We start from the raw sequence: 15,872 nt of genomic DNA, 5'->3' as shown, positions 1-15,872 counted from the left end.
CGTGTCATGCTTTCTCTTTGCTGTCCCCTCACAGCACCAGCAGACACTTCTGAACCAGCTCCGAGAGGTCACCGGAACCACAGATGTCCAGCTTTTACAGCAAGCTCTGCAGGTAGGGCTGGAGAGTTTGCATCCAGCGACCACAAACAATCATCTTTTCCAACACCGTTATTTCAGTGAGTCAACTTGCTAGCAAGTAAATATCAACTGTGCTGACACAGTTTAACTGCTTCTGCATCAGAGAGGATATTAATTTTCATAATGTTAATGTTTCTTTATTAGCCCTATACAATTTCTTGCATTAGGAATTCATCTTTTCGCATACCTCAGCTTTTCTCCATGGAGACACAGTCACACAGACAGGGAGAAGCTTGGGGTCAGAGCGCAGGGTCTGCCATTGTACGGTGCCCCTGGAGCAGTTAGGGTTAAGGGCCTTGCTCATGGGCCCAACGGAGTAGGATTCCTCTGCCGGCCGCGGGATTTGAACCGGCAACCTTCCAGTCACAGGCGCATATCCTTAGCCACAGAGCCACCACTCCGCCCTTTAAGTTACATAGGCCTGTCTCTTTATTCTTCAGTGCCAGTTTAACATATTGAAGGAGGAGGAGACTAAGCCTTTCTGAAAGGATACAGTTATCTCGGTCTGTGGCCCCATGAGGAGATTACCGAAACACACATAAAGTCATGCTTGAAAGTTTGTGAACCCATTGCATAATTTGAGATTTTTTGTTTTTTAACCACAAAACGCATATTTAATCAGAATTTGTCACTTCCTAATTGAAATAAAATATAATTATTCAACAATTTGAGTGTTTTGAAAGAAAATGTCCATGCAGCAAAATAATACAGTATACACACAGTATACAGAAATTGTGCAGGTGCAAAAATAAGTTCTATGACTTACATCAAGGTAAACCAGGATCAGGTGGGTCAATGACAGAGTGTTAACCAGTTAACCAAGGTAACCAATTAAATTGAAGATCTGAAATGTTAGGGAGGAGCAAACAAATAAATTAAAAAAAAGCAGGTCAGTTACTCTTACTACGAGTCCAGTATCATGCCTCAAACTAAGGAAACATCAGCAGACTGAGGAAAAAAGTAGTAGATGCTCATCAATCTGGACAAGCCATTTCAAAAAGATTCGGACTCCATAAATCCACTGAAAGGCAAATAGTGGAGGGCATTTAAAACCATGACAACCCTGCCAAGAAGTGGACCTCCTACTAAGATTTCACCAATGGCCACAAGGAGAATAATAAAAGAGGTAAAAAGTAATCCTAAAATAACATCCAGAGAACTACAAACCTCCCTAGCTGCCTCTGGAGTAATAGTGCATAGATCAACAAGAAGAACTCTGAACAGAAATGGCATGTATGGAAGGGTCTCCAGGAAGAAGCCTCTTCTGTCAAAAAAGAATAAAGCTGCCCATATGAAGTTTGCCAGAGACCACCTGGACAAGCCTGAAGAGTCCTGGAAATCTGTTCTCTGGACAGGTGAGTCCAAAATTGAACTATTTGGGCACAACAAGAGGGCCCAAGTTTGGCGAAGAGCCAACACAGCCTACCACCAGCAAAACCTTATTCCTACTGTCAAGCATGGTGGTGGGAGTGTCCTTTTATGGGGCAGTTTTTCTTACTGTGGCTCTGGGCAACTTGACATCATTGAGGGAATAATGAATTCTGAGAAATATCAAGGAAGTTTTTAGAAGAATGTCAGGCCTTCAGTTCAAAAACTCAAGCTGGGTACAAAGTGGATGTTTCCAAGACAACGATTCTAAGCATTCAAGTAAGTCCACTAAAGCTTTGGAAGAAGAGTTTCCGTGTCCTGGAATGGCCAAGCCAAAGCCCTGACCCGAATCCTATTGAAATGCTGTGGCAGGACCTGAAGAGGGCTTTTCATACAAGACTTCCTTCAAACCTTACAGAGCTGGCGGAGGTTTGTAACAGTAAGTGGGAAAAAATCCCTCCAGCAAGATGTCAGAGACTGATAATTGGTTATAGGAGGCGACTGTGTGAAGTAATTCCTGCCAAAGGAGATACACAAATTATTGACTAAAACATTTTCTTTTGCACACAAGAATATCTGGTGTTTTGTTAAATATCACAGTCTAATAATCTATGAGTTCAAATCCCTTTTTATATGTGGGAAGTCTTTAGGATATTCATTCTATATATTCATTAAAAGTTTAGGTTCATATAATATCTAAAATGACCACCTTGAAGGGTTCACACATTTTAAGCATGACTGTAATACTGAATTGAACACCAGCAAATGTGTACCCCTTGCAAGAAACAACCAGGCGTAGATTGACCTGGATCTAGCTAACTGACGCTCTCAGATGCTGGTGAGTCCGGGTGACTGGAAGCTAATGTTTTGTGTGTCTCTTAAAGGTTAGTAATGGGGACCTTGCAGAGGCGGTTGCCTTTTTGACAGAAAAGAGCACAAAGGTTCCCCAGCAGGATGAAGCCACATACTACCAGACTGCGCAGATTGGAAATGACAGATACATCAGTGTGGGCAGCCAGGCTGACACAAGTAGGTATTTCAGATTTGTCCTGGGTTGTGTAATGCCAGGCTTTGTATGATCTGACTGATGCCTAGGCTGAATTAGTCCCCCAGTCCCCAAGGGATTAATGAGCTGTTTATAATAGAACAGTGCAATAATTAGTTAATTGTAGGTTTTAGTATAAAACTCCCCCTTCAAGCCTATTTATGCAGAAGGTGTGTATTATTAGTAAGGTACGATTTACTGCTTCAGTTATGTTAGAGCAATATGTTATGCTTAAAGATGGCTCCCGGTATGAATTTAATAATTAATTGCATAGTGGTGTGTAGAAATCTTTGATGGGGTAATAAAGTGAAACTATTGTTTTGCAACGTACTTAATGTTGATAAATGCAGCACAATATCGTTTTCTAGGTGAAATCCTCTGTTGGCATATTGCTTTGTAGATTTTCAAAGGTCTTAATTTCTTTTTTTACTTAAATTGAGCTTGGTGTTTCAGATGTAATTGATCTGACTGGAGATGACAAAGATGACCTTCAGAGAGCAATCGCTCTTAGCCTGGAGGAGTCCAACAGGGCCTTCAGGGAGACCGGAATCACAGATGAGGAGCAGGCCATCAGCAGGTGAGGAAGCTTGGAGCACTGCAATGTAATGACACCTTGCCAAGCACTAGTATTGTAGGTGTTTTATGTGTGTTGTTAAGATACAGGCGAGACCACAGATCAAGGCTTTTCAAACTCGGGATGCACTGCGCTGTGCTGTATATGAAAATGTCACTGGTACTAAAGCATGTCAGATTCCGATTTGAGTTTGTAGAAACAAAGATAGCTGTTGGAAGTATAAAATCTAGAAATCTCTCAACCAATATTGCTAGTTTACCTACAGGTCAAGTCATTTATCAGACTAACGAAATTTTTGTGTACCTGATTCCAATGATTTAATCTGCAGAGTTCTAGAGGCCAGCATAGCAGAAAACAAGGCCAGCTTGAAGAGAACTCATGCTGAGGTTTGGAGTGACTCCCCAAACCCCCACGACAGGAAGAGGCAGGAGAACTGTCCGGTTGGCCTGAAAAATGTCGGGAACACATGCTGGTTCAGTGCTGTCATTCAGGTGAGCATTCTTCTGCACTGTGCCTTGGGCAAATGCATGAAAACAGCTTCCAGAAATACTCACATTATCCTCAGTTACTGTTTGCTGCTCAACTTTGACTGGTTCTAGTTATAAACTGCCCTATACTGGAGACTGGCACTGTACTCTGATAGATGATGCATATCATATTTATTCTGCATTGTTATACAGACACTAACATTATCCTGCAGCTGGGATCACACCTTTCCCCTTCTCTCAATGACAGACTAATTTTCTTCTACATTCTCTCTATTCATTGTTGGTTTCATTTCACAGCTCTGTACAGTATATGTGTATTCTGCAGTATTCATCTGAATATGTGGGAATCTTAATAATGGCAATAGATCGGGAATTTATCAGTTGTATAAAAATCAGCATTTGCAGTTGTTCAGAGTTTCTTGTTCACAACACTTAAGTGATGTGTTAGTTTAAATAAAAGTGCACTTTATATTTCACAGTTAAATTGGTAACTGTGGTAACGCTTAGATCATGAAGTTAGTCAGAAGGTGCTTTAGAATAAAAGCCAGTACTTTTGACCTGGGTCTGTTTTCACAAAAATGAATTGATATTATAATGCATAAAAGATAAAGGTTTTTTTGTGCCTGGGTGTGCTGGATCATTTCTTAGGATTGAAAAACTCTTAAGGTCTCCAGCACTGGGGAGTCTCCTCTTGAATCTGCTCCTGCCTTCGTAGTGGATGCAGAAACTAATCGTGTACTATTAGAAAACAAACAACATACCTGATATGTGTCCAAGGACTGCAGAAATCCAAGATACGCAGTCACATGCTGTTTGCACACAGTGTGTAATTCAATTCTTTAAGGACACAGTGCACATTTACAGACTGGTAGCTCTATCATTTGTACCTTTAGGAGACATTGAATATATCCCTCAGGTTCAGCAATTTTTTAAATTGAATTAGAAGTAAACACATAAATCCCAATTTTAATATAAGCATTATGCACTACAAGGGCACTTATGACTTTTAAATATACTTCAGAATATATGCCATGTTTTGGCCTGTCTATTCCATTTGAATTTAAGGGATATATTTTATATTATGGTGGTATTTTTTGTGTTGTTAATTTCTACAAGTTCTTATAGCATTGTATAAAGAATGTACAGTAAAGATATGTTTGACAGAATTACAGACGTTTTCCTTCATCATGTAAATATTTATACTATGGCTACATGACCAAAATCCTTCAGGGCGAGAACCTTCAGAGGAGTTGTGTAATGCAGGTCTTGGAAAAAAATAGAAGCTGTTTAACTGTAACACTCTGCCAATGTGAATAGGTTCCTTTCTTGTAAAAATGAAGAATGTTCAGCATGTTAAGTTTTTTTGGAGTTTCTTAACCTACATGTCCTTGTCCATTTCAGTCTCTGTTCAACCTCCTGGAGTTTCAGAGGCTTGTTCTACATTACTCTCCCCCTGCCTGTGCTCAGGACTTGCCTCGCAATCAGAAGGTGAGTAGAGTTCTGCCTCCTTGCTCATAGGCTTCATTCAGGTAACCCAGTCAAGTGTTACAAACAGCTTCATCAAATCAGCAACCTGACAGGCTACATATTTTGGACTGTCTGGCTTCTCACCTTGAAAGCCCCTGGAACTCTTCAGAGCAGCAATGAAAAAAAAAACATTTGGATCAGTGGCTGCGGTCTCTTGCCCTTTACAAAGGTGCTTATTTGTCTTCAGGTGCTTGGCTGCTAGGCACTAACGACTGACAGTCTGCTTCTGGTGATGATGAAGCCGTTTTGCATCATTCTTTTCAAAGTGCTGTATCATTAAATGCTCTTGTTCCAAGGCTCCTGATCAATCTCCACAATTTGTCATACTGTGGTAATTTATTTGTTTGGTCATTTATTAGGTCAATATGTGGAGAGTAGCTGATTTGAAAATAATGTATTTTCTCCTTCAGAAGTTTAGGGCTTTTATGGCCTTGTACTGTTAACAATGACAAGACTCCAGATTTTCAGGCTGAGCAGCTGTACACAATGACATAACCGTACAGGTAAAATTAATAATAATAATAATTGCTTACACTTATATAGCGCTTTTCTATATTCCAACATCTTAAGTATGTGAGGGTTGAGGATGTACTTTTACTTCCTAATAAAGCGTTCTTTACAAACGAGAAGCTGAAACTGTTTTTAACTTTTTTAATAACAAAGCCACTTTCTGTCGCGTGTTCTCCTGATACAGAAAGCTAAACCATGCCACACCTCGAAGCTATGAGCATCCACATTAAACAGCATTCACGCTTTTTAAATAATTTACACCATATCCTTCCACCTGCTTAAATTGTTAATGAGTAAATCCTGAATTTATGCTTTTTTCATTTTAACCTTGTACAATGGAAAGTTTAGTGAATGAGCTGTTGTTGTTAGATGAAGTATACTTTGGATTAGCTCAATTGTTAATGTATTCTTCATTTGCTCTTTAACATTTCCCATATTTTTCATATATCTAGGAGCGCAGGAATTTGCCATTCATGCGTGAACTGAGACATCTCTTCTCACTCATGGTGGGATCCAAAAGGAAATATGTTGATCCTTCTCGGGCTGTGGAAATCCTGAAAGATGCCTTCAAGTCCACGGATTCACAACAGGTAAGCTCCTCCTGTATTTCTAAAAGAATCCATAGCCTCCGCAGATCACACCCTTGGGTTTATATAACCCAATGTCATGACTTTCATTGACTCAGCAGAAATGCACTAACAATTTTATGTAACCACAGTATTGGGCACTTTCTCTCATCACCTTAGTCTAATTTTGCCTCTAGTTTCATGTATTGCATCTGGCTTTGTACAAATACATTTTGACATTGGTACTGTGTTTGTACAGTGATTATACTGAATTTGTATTATCCTAAAGCAAGGTTCACAGTACATATTCTTTTTATTGTTTATAGTTATATTTAAGTAATTTGTAGTGGTATTCTATATAAATTTCCCTGTGATATTCAGTGCATGTTTGTGTAGACCTTATGCCTTTCCTATTTGTTTAACACATGGGTGCTATGTGAGTTTTATAACAAATGACAATTTAATTTTCTCATAACAAGAAATCATTGCACAACTGTCCTCCAATGCCAGCCTTGTTTACTCCTGCTCCTGGCTTTTCTCCCCTGCATGGTTCTTTTGTTTTTTTAGGTTTGTTGTTTCTCTCATCTAGGATTCTGGCATTGCAGAGCACATCTTTGTAAGATTTGCTGACACAGGCTTTCATTTTCTGTCAAGTGCCTGCTAGTGAGCACACACCAAGTGCACTTGACTGCATCCTTGAATATGCATCACCCCAGGGCTGCTATTTAAATCCACTGTCAGGGCTCTGTGGTGCTAGTAATTCTGATGCTGCAAGAAAAAGAAATCTTCTATTCTGACCACTTCACAACCATTTTATTAACACCAAAATGTAGGGAATGGTAGTGTTTACCCGTTCTCCTAAAAACAGTTCTGGCAGTTCTTTTAATTATTTAGACTTAAATGTGATGGTCCCATTTGCTGTTTTTCCACCAAATAAAGGATCATGACAGCAAGTATATCAAGTTTATTTGTGATCTTTAGGTTAATGAACCAGCTTTATTAGTCAGATTAGACTGAAATAAGAAGGGGTGGAGTTTCGCTTTGCACAAGCCCAACATCAGTGGTTTTGAGAAAGTAAATGGCTGAAGGCTATAAAAACCATAATTTGCTGTTTTTGTTTTTAACAGCAAGATGTGAGTGAGTTCACACACAAACTGCTGGACTGGTTGGAGGACGCTTTCCAGATAAAAGCTGAGGAAGAGAGGTAAACAAGAAAGGGCCAAGGAGTTTGGCTTATTATTCTGTTTTACATACTGGTATCTGTGGACGTATGAGTGCAGTGCAGTAATGAAGCTACAGACGTAAGCAAGTGCAAAGTAGCATAGTCAGGACAGTCTATATTATACAATATTTGTAGTCAGACGGATCTGCTTATGATTCTTGGCATAGTACAAGACCACTACAAAAGTTGGTTGTTTTATAATTACATATCAAATAAATGAGAGCCACATGTAGAATAAAGTATTAATTAAATACATGTTTAACTATAACTTTATACTAATGGATTATAGGGAATATACAAAAGTTCTGCAATGAAGTTACTATAGATTTATATTTGACATTGCATAGTTTTATATTTCATTTTCAATTAATGATTTAAATAATTGTATTATGATTATTATAGTGAGGTAGTTCAGTACCTGATTATTTCTTGGGTGTGCAGTTTGCTGATACAAACTTTGTTCTCTCTAAACCTTGTGGTTAAAATGGTCCTTTTCCTTGCCTGTGTGGGGAAAGCAGAACAAGGTAAGATGCAGTTAGTGTTTGGTGTACCTGTCTGTGCAGATGTCACTCATTAACACATTTTGACTGCACAGTCTTCATAATAGTCATCTGTTTGTTCAGTTGGAAGCTTTTAATGCAGAATTGTTGATCAGAGTTTTAAAACTAAACTAAATGCAACAAGAGTAATTTAACCTCTTGGGCATATTGCTTAGTGTTCTTTACTAGCCTGTCCTAGGAAGGGAGATTTTGTCATTGATTTGACGTTTAGCTCTCCTGTGTGCCCATGTGCCCCAGCCAAGAACACAACCAGGCTTTTCCTTGTTCTTGGGAGTGAATTCTGGTCAATCTGAGATAATTTTAAAGGCATCTTTCACTTGGTCAAAACTAGGTGGGAAAATATTTTTCTGATTACAATATATAACACACCACGTCCATATTAATATAAGGTTCTGATTTTTGTGATCATACTCCATATATTATGTAACACCTCTATTATGTACTTTAGTATTCTTTTAATTGATTCATTGACTTTTTTTTAATTAAAGAGAAGGAGAGAAGACAAAGAATCCAATGGTGGAGCTTTTTTATGGTCGTTTTCTGGCAGTGGGTGTCCATGAAGGTAATGGAAATATAAATAAAGTACAAAACTCATGTTGTTAACAGCTGATAATCTCCCAGTGTCTTAGGCACAAATTGAGTCCTGAAGCCTCAGCGTCTTATTGATTGCACTGTGATTATTGCCCATCAAGCTATGGAAAACAAAATGGCAGAATAAAGGCAGAGTGGTTCCAAGGTCATCGCTGGTCTAGGTGTTAGTCTTCTAAGTGTTAAAGCCCTGTCCTGACCTCAGTGTGGATGGTGTGGTTGGCTTCAGCCCCGATTCCCCATCCTTCACTGGACATACAGTACCATCCTCTCGGAAGAACTGCTGTTCAGTCCCTCCCCATTCTTCTCCTTCCGCAGCCTGGCCCTTACGTGCTTTTCCTGCTTGGTGATATCCGAATCATTTCCTTGACCCAGGACTTCTCTGTTGTTCTGGCCTTGTACTCTGGAACACTTAATTACACTTTATATGACTTAATTAAGACACCATTCCATTTCACATCTGACCCAGTGAGGAACATTTTTTTAAGCTCATCCTCATGGCCCTTCCTTCCATTAACTGCATCGCACATCAGATTTCTACACGGGGGACACAAATATAAAATTGTATCTCGGATATATTCAAACAAAACCTATGGTGTTTATACTGGCAACTTGGAAGTTTTACTTTTTTTATGTGCTAGAAAAAATATGTTATCGACCGAAACTTGAACGGAAGGGATTTTAAAAGTGCTTCAAAAATTGAGTCATTCGGCTTGTGTTGTATACAAGCCAGCTGAGTTATGAAGATACAGTTCCTGCTCAAGCTGAAGTACATCTGTAGATAAAATGTAGAAATGAAATTCAAAACCAGCAAGATTTGAGAGAGCCGTTGCTGCCAGGTACTTCACTCAGGTTGCTTCAGTAAGGATCCCAGCTATATAAACAACGGTTTGTAGAAAACTATTGACTATAATGCTACAACAAATTTGTTTTTGTGGCCACAAAACATTTGCATTGAGAAAAAAGAAAGGGCCTGCTCACTTCTGTGGACTCTGCTGAGATGTGTGTGTTTGCTGCCAGGGAAGAAGTTTGAGAACACAGAGATGTTTGGCCAGTACCCTCTGCAGGTCAATGGCTTTAAGGATCTACACGAGTGCCTGGAGGCGGCCATGATTGAGGGGGAGATAGAGTCTCTGCATTCGGAGAACTCGGCAAAGTCCGGCCAGGAGGTCAGTGTTGCAGCGCCTTGTGATGCTAGTTTCCTTCCATTTTTTTGTGTTTTAAACTGGACTATTAGACGAAAAGTTAAAATAAGAATTTTAAAGCAGTGTTTTTTCTTTTGTTTTTAGCAGACAGAAGTGTGATGAAGTATTTTTCATTGTTTTGCTATTTTGCTCACATGCTAGTGGATATCAGTTCGTGCTTCAATCGATAAAACTGCCTTGCTGGCATGTATGCTGCCTGTTTGTATTATCAAACACTTGTTTTCTGTGCCCTAAAGTGCTTTCTTAGTCCACCATATTGAGGGGCAGGAATCGTATCTTAATTATTTTTCTGGTTATACACTTCATATATAGAATCTACATAACTGTTATTCGGTCAACTGTTATCCCCACACCAGCCAGAGAGCTGAAGATTGTTTCCTTAAAGCTGTCTACTGTCTTAAGCACAGTGATACTGGCCTGCTGCAGGATGGAATGGCTCGTCCTGCTATGGTATCGCAAGTATAGGCCCATCTGCACAGAGTCTGCTGGTTCTTTAGCAAAGGAGCCCCCTCCCTCTCAGCGTCTTGCAGCCCTGGCCAAGGCATTTGACTCTGTGCTGTTGCTGGCCATTCCCAACACAGTCTGGATGTGAATCAGCAACCTGCAGGTTCTAGGATTCATCCTGCACTTACGTCATGTACTTGGTAGTTGTGGAGCATTAGCAGCTGTTTCGGCTATAAAATTGACTAATTTACAGCATTTGGCAGGTAAAAACAAATCTGTTCCAAGTTTCAAACAAGGAAAAGGGCTAAACACCAGTATATCATCTGAGAATTTAGGTAATAACATTTTTATATTGTGATTTGAGCATCTTCTTCATCAAATGTTTCTACATCATCTTAATTTGGTGTGTGGATATGGTCCTCTGATTTTGAAGCATGTTTGTTTTTTCCCTTGTAGCACTGGTTTACTGAACTTCCACCTGTTCTGACGTTTGAACTCTCCAGGTTTGAGTTCAATCAAGCCTTAGGAAGGCCAGAGAAGATACACCACAAACTTGAATTTCCTGCAATGCTTTATATGGATAGGTAGGTCATTATAAATTTAATTGCATTGACGTAAGGGTTTTCCAACTGCTTTCTTGATTTAAAAAAACAAGGATGCATGCAGAATATCTTGAGCACTACATTCTACTCCATTCCTCTTACCTGCCTTCATCAGACATGTAGCTGCTGACTAATATGTGAAACTCTGCTTTAAAGTGACACTAAATCATGCTTTGTACTTTTATCATTTTATACTGCAATAGATTTTCCTTAATGCAGTAGATCTAGAAACAATATTATAAAATGCATGAATTGTGAAAATCAGAGTGTGTTAGTTCTCATACATGCAGAATAAAGAGGTTTTCTGGGACTGTTAAATTCTATGAATTTTTGGACTGTTAGGTATATGGATAAGAACAGAGAAGTTACCAGAATCAAACGTGAAGAAATCAGACGGCTGAAGGAACATCTGACAGTATTGCAGCAGCGTTTGGAGAGGTATATACGTTTGATTTGGTAAAAAAAAGATTAGTTGAAGAATAAAATAGTTAAATTGAAAATCAAATTTTAACAAGTTTTTAGACTTTAAGTTTCTGTCACTCCAGCTCTTTGTCCAGTGATTCTGTTGCAAGGAAAAGTTAAAGCCTGTTTGACCTGAACCTGTGCTTTCTGTAAAACAGCTAGTTTAGACTCTAACAGCCCTGTTTCTCTTGTCTGTATTCTTTACATTTTAAATACCAGTTTTTTACCATGGGCATTGTCTAAATAACATCAGAAAAGACTAAGAAGAAAACTTATATATGACAATTGGCCATTCAGCGTATCTATAGTAGCTTTTCTGCTAGTTAGTAGTTGGTAGTGAATTGATCTAAGGATCCCTCCAGCCATTTCTTGAAGGACACCAGGGTATCTGTGTCAGTAGCATGGCTGGGTAGCTTGTTCCAGACTCCCTGAACCAAAAACAGTGCTGCCTGTTCTCAGTTTCAGATACACTTCTCTATGGCTTCGACTTGGGCCCTCTGAGCCATGGTCTGCTGTTGACTGTGAAGTTCACTGCGTTGATATTGTCAGTGCTCTTGAGGACTTTAAATAGTTGAATAATACTCTAAACACTTGAAGTTCAAGACAAATTCTTTTAGTCTATCAATGTGGGATATTCCTTTAAATTCAGACATACATCTGGTTCTACTTTTCTGAACTGCTTCAAAAGCAGAAATATCTTTTTTGTGTGATGTTTTGTGTCCAAAATTGGAGACAATATTAAGACCTTAATGAGGACTTACTAGTGTATTGTATAATTTCAGAACATAACACCAACATTTTTAATTGTCTTGATAATGTAAATATTTAAATGTAAATGTCCTTTTCATAACAAGCTTGGTGTTTCTCATCCTATATTTACAGTATATAATTGTCCCACTCTGTAAGTATTGCAACCTTTATTAGTTTACTTTTTTACTTTGTAAATCATGTAAATCATTGATCTTAATGAGAAAAAATAGTGGTGTACTGGTCCTAATTCATATCTTTGTGGTGCTCTACAGCAGCCATATTACTCTGCAACTCACAACTGGTAGCCCACTGAAGCTAAGCAGGTGTGAACCTGGTCAGTACCTGGATGGGAGACCTCTTGGGAAAAACTAAGGTTGCTGCTGGAAGTGGGGTTAGTGGGGTCAGCAGGGGGCGCTCACCCTGTGGTCCATGTGGGTCCTAATACCCCACTGTAGTGACGGGGACACTGTACTGTAAAAAGGTGCCATCCTTTGGATAAGGCGTAAAACCGAGGTACTGACTCTTTGTGGGCATTAAAAATCCCAGAGCGTTTCTCGAAAAGAGTAGGGGTATAACCCCAACATCCTGGCCAAATTTCCCACTGGCCCTTATTAATCATGGCCCCCTCATAATCTCCATTAATGAATTGGCTTCATTACTCTGTTCTCCTCACCACCGATAGCTGATGTGTGGTGAGCGTTCTGGCGCACTATGGCTGCCGTCGCATCATCTAGGTGGGGCTGCACACTGGTGGGGGTGGAGGAGAGTCTCCATTACCTGTAAAGTGCTTTGAGTGAAGTGTCCAGAAAATCGCTCTATAAGTGTAAGCTATTATTATTATTATTATTATTATTTCTAGTTTTCACCACCCCAAATTGAGCATTTATTACTCTTTTGTACTCTGTGTTCTCTATTCATTAACTGTTTCTTAATCCAGGTATATACATTACGTTGAATTCCTGTGGCTTGCAAATTAAGATTTAAGATTTTATGTAGAACTTTATCAAAAGCCTTCTGAAATTGTAATGTCATATCATCTGCCCTTTAGTGCTTCTTGTTTGTTATAGTTATGCAATATGTTAGTTATGCAAGACTTTCCTTTTCTAAATCCATGTTGACTATAACCTGGACTCCAGTCTCATTCAGATGGTCTTCTAGATAGAACAAGCTTCCCACTTGTGAGTCATGTTATTGAAGCCGATATTCTGGGATCTTTCAAGTAGCAGTAGGATGAGATCCTTTGATCAGTAAGCTACTATCTATTGGAATATATGGGCTGATGGAATTCTTTCCTTTGTGACCATTCTAATGTTTTCTGATTTATATCTAATAATTATTTCTCGATATAACCTTACATGTAATCCAAGTGAGACCATATTGGTCTATGAGTACCTGTTATTATGCCATTTTTATGGATGGCCTCTGTGCCAGCCCTTTTCAAGTCAATGGGTAGTACTCCTGTCCTGACTGACTACTGGAATTTATTAATGGCTCACACAATTTATTAATGGTATCATCAGGTAACATCAGTACCATCAGGCACTAGAGATTTGTTTAAATGATGTGTTTTTAGTTTTGTATCATCTTATGAATCATCCAGATTTACAATATCCATTTTTATAGTGTTCTCTTGTTCTCTTTCCAGGTATCTGAGTTATGGCTCTGGTCCTAAGCGATTCCCCTTAGCCGATGTCCTTCAGTATGCTATGGAGTTTGCTTCCAGTAAGCCTGTCTGTACCTCTCCTGTGGAAGACATTGACACAACAGCGCCTCCTGGTGGCACAACTGCTCCACAGCCAGCTCCAAGGCAAGTGTTTGTAGTTTCAGGCTGGAGAATTCATAAATCATGTAAGCTTTCTTTTCATCCATCCATACATTTTAAGAAAGAGACTTATTCTTCCTAAGGGTCATGAAAACCTATTTACTATCCCAGGGTAAGACTACTGGCACCATCTGAAAGCTTCTGTTTTGTTAATATTTGCCTGCATTGTGTAATATTTGCCTGAATTGTCTCAGACAGAAAGTATTTGGGCTGAAACCTATGAGTCAGAGACTTTTTTACTTCTGAGACCCTGAATTTTTTTTCCCTACTGTTAATAAGATATTATTCATTACTTTCACTGTTCTTCATTCTTTTCTTGTTTCACACTGCAAAACCTTTAAAGCACGACCATCAAAAGCTTTTCTTTTCATTTTAACCTGCAGCACAGCAGATCAAGGCCCTTCCTGTTCCCCTGAAACACCTGCGACTCCCCCCTCTCAGCACAGGGTGCCAATTCACAAGCCCTTCACGCAGTCCCGCATCCCCCCAGACCTGCCCATGCACCCCGCCCCCCGCCATATCACTGAAGAGGAGCTGCGGGTGCTGGAGAGCTGCCTGCATCGCTGGAGGAGCGAGGTGGAGAATGACACCAGGGGTATGATCTCATCTGTCCCTGGAAGCTGTCCCCCTGGCCCTCAGCATGCCTTCCAGATTCTTTGCCACCTGACTAATTCTGACTGCATGCACTGAGGCATGTCATAGCCCCGGACAGGAGCCCTGTATTTCATAACATAGCACAATCTGAAGAAGTGAGCAGATGTTATTTAGATTTAGATAAGCAGTGACTGTTGGCATTAGCTGTGGTTTTGGGGAAAATGGGGACCTGTTTGGGATTCCTTATTAAAATATGCTTGGAATGAAGTTGCCTACATTAGGAAAACATCTAAATGGGCAGATTTTTATCTCCTGTTCTCCAAGGTCTCGACAGCAGAAAACTCAATGCTCATGTTTTTGTAGAACAGGTCTACAATATATCTTAAACTAGTCTGTCTGAGTCTCCATTCTGTTGTTCAAACTTCTTTGTTTTCTAGATCTCCAGGGAAGCATTGCAAGGATACATCGAACTATAGAGCTGATGTACTCTGACAAGAGTATGATGCAAGTGAGTTGTGAATTAGGTTTTACAGATATCAAAACCTTATAGTTGGGACCCTGTTTAATTTGTCTTACTGTGTAAGGGTTTGTATTGATAGCCTAGTTATTTTTCGTGACTTTCCTTTCAGCAGAAACGTTGGCATTTATGTTCCCCAGCTGCTGGAATATGCATTCATTAAATTGTGCCGGATCACTATGAATCACACATCTGGTGCCATTATGTGTTAAAATTGATTGTCTAATTGGATTTTTGAAGAACAGAATCCCCCTCAGTAATTCAAGTTTTGAGCAATGAGGTTTTCTTCCCTGCAGTGTCTTGTTAGACCACATATGAGTACACTGTGATGTTACAGGTCCCTTATCGATTGCACGCAGTCCTGGTACATGAGGGCCAGGCTAATGCAGGACACTACTGGGCATACATCTACAACCCTCACCACCGGAGGTGGATGAAGTACAACGACATTTCCGTCACCAAATCATCCTGGGAGGAGCTCATGCGGGATTCATTTGGGGGTTACAGGAATGCCAGTGCTTACTGCCTGATGTACATCAATGATAAGAAGCCGTTTCTAATTGAAGGTATTGTGCTAATGTTCTATGAGGAGTTTACTATTGACTGCTCATTCTGCTCACTTTTGGGAAGTATTGGTCATTTACAGTGCATCATTCATGTTCATCTGCCAACTCCTTGTAGTCTGTCAGGGGGTGATATGTTTTAAAACTTGAAAAAAGAAGTTTGATCCTTAATGAATTTACTTTTCACAGGTTAGAAAGGACAATAACATTCCCATTTTAAGTACGTGATGTAATATTTAGAATCTTAGCTAAATTTAAATCAGAATTTTGAATTTTGATTCAGCAAGAAATACACATTATTTCTTGGTGCATTAATGCTTTCTTTTT

General features: G+C 39.4%; 1 protein-coding gene across 4 annotated transcripts in view; it reads left to right on the top strand.

The window, feature by feature from the left end:
- usp25 (ubiquitin specific peptidase 25) overlaps positions 1 to 15,872 on the top strand; it is a 34,717-nt gene that overhangs the window by 4,215 nt on the left and 14,630 nt on the right. For all 4 annotated transcript variants that reach the window (XM_015341372.2, XM_069189780.1, XM_069189779.1 and 1 more), the window contains exons 2-16: positions 35 to 112; positions 2,391 to 2,535; positions 3,005 to 3,128; positions 3,454 to 3,616; positions 5,015 to 5,101; positions 6,103 to 6,240; positions 7,344 to 7,420; positions 8,487 to 8,560; positions 9,607 to 9,755; positions 10,692 to 10,819; positions 11,180 to 11,275; positions 13,695 to 13,856; positions 14,255 to 14,466; positions 14,903 to 14,973; positions 15,320 to 15,548. In XM_015341372.2, the coding sequence (XP_015196858.1) occupies positions 35 to 112; positions 2,391 to 2,535; positions 3,005 to 3,128; positions 3,454 to 3,616; positions 5,015 to 5,101; positions 6,103 to 6,240; positions 7,344 to 7,420; positions 8,487 to 8,560; positions 9,607 to 9,755; positions 10,692 to 10,819; positions 11,180 to 11,275; positions 13,695 to 13,856; positions 14,255 to 14,466; positions 14,903 to 14,973; positions 15,320 to 15,548 (1,933 nt within the window). The remainder of the gene's footprint in view (positions 1 to 34; positions 113 to 2,390; positions 2,536 to 3,004; positions 3,129 to 3,453; positions 3,617 to 5,014; positions 5,102 to 6,102; positions 6,241 to 7,343; positions 7,421 to 8,486; positions 8,561 to 9,606; positions 9,756 to 10,691; positions 10,820 to 11,179; positions 11,276 to 13,694; positions 13,857 to 14,254; positions 14,467 to 14,902; positions 14,974 to 15,319; positions 15,549 to 15,872) is intronic.

Source organism: Lepisosteus oculatus, chromosome 5 (assembly GCF_040954835.1).
Source record: "Lepisosteus oculatus isolate fLepOcu1 chromosome 5, fLepOcu1.hap2, whole genome shotgun sequence".
Taxonomy (NCBI): domain Eukaryota; kingdom Metazoa; phylum Chordata; class Actinopteri; order Semionotiformes; family Lepisosteidae; genus Lepisosteus; species Lepisosteus oculatus.
The sequence above is the reverse complement of the archived record's forward strand: the minus strand, read 5'-3'. Positions and strand labels throughout refer to the sequence as shown.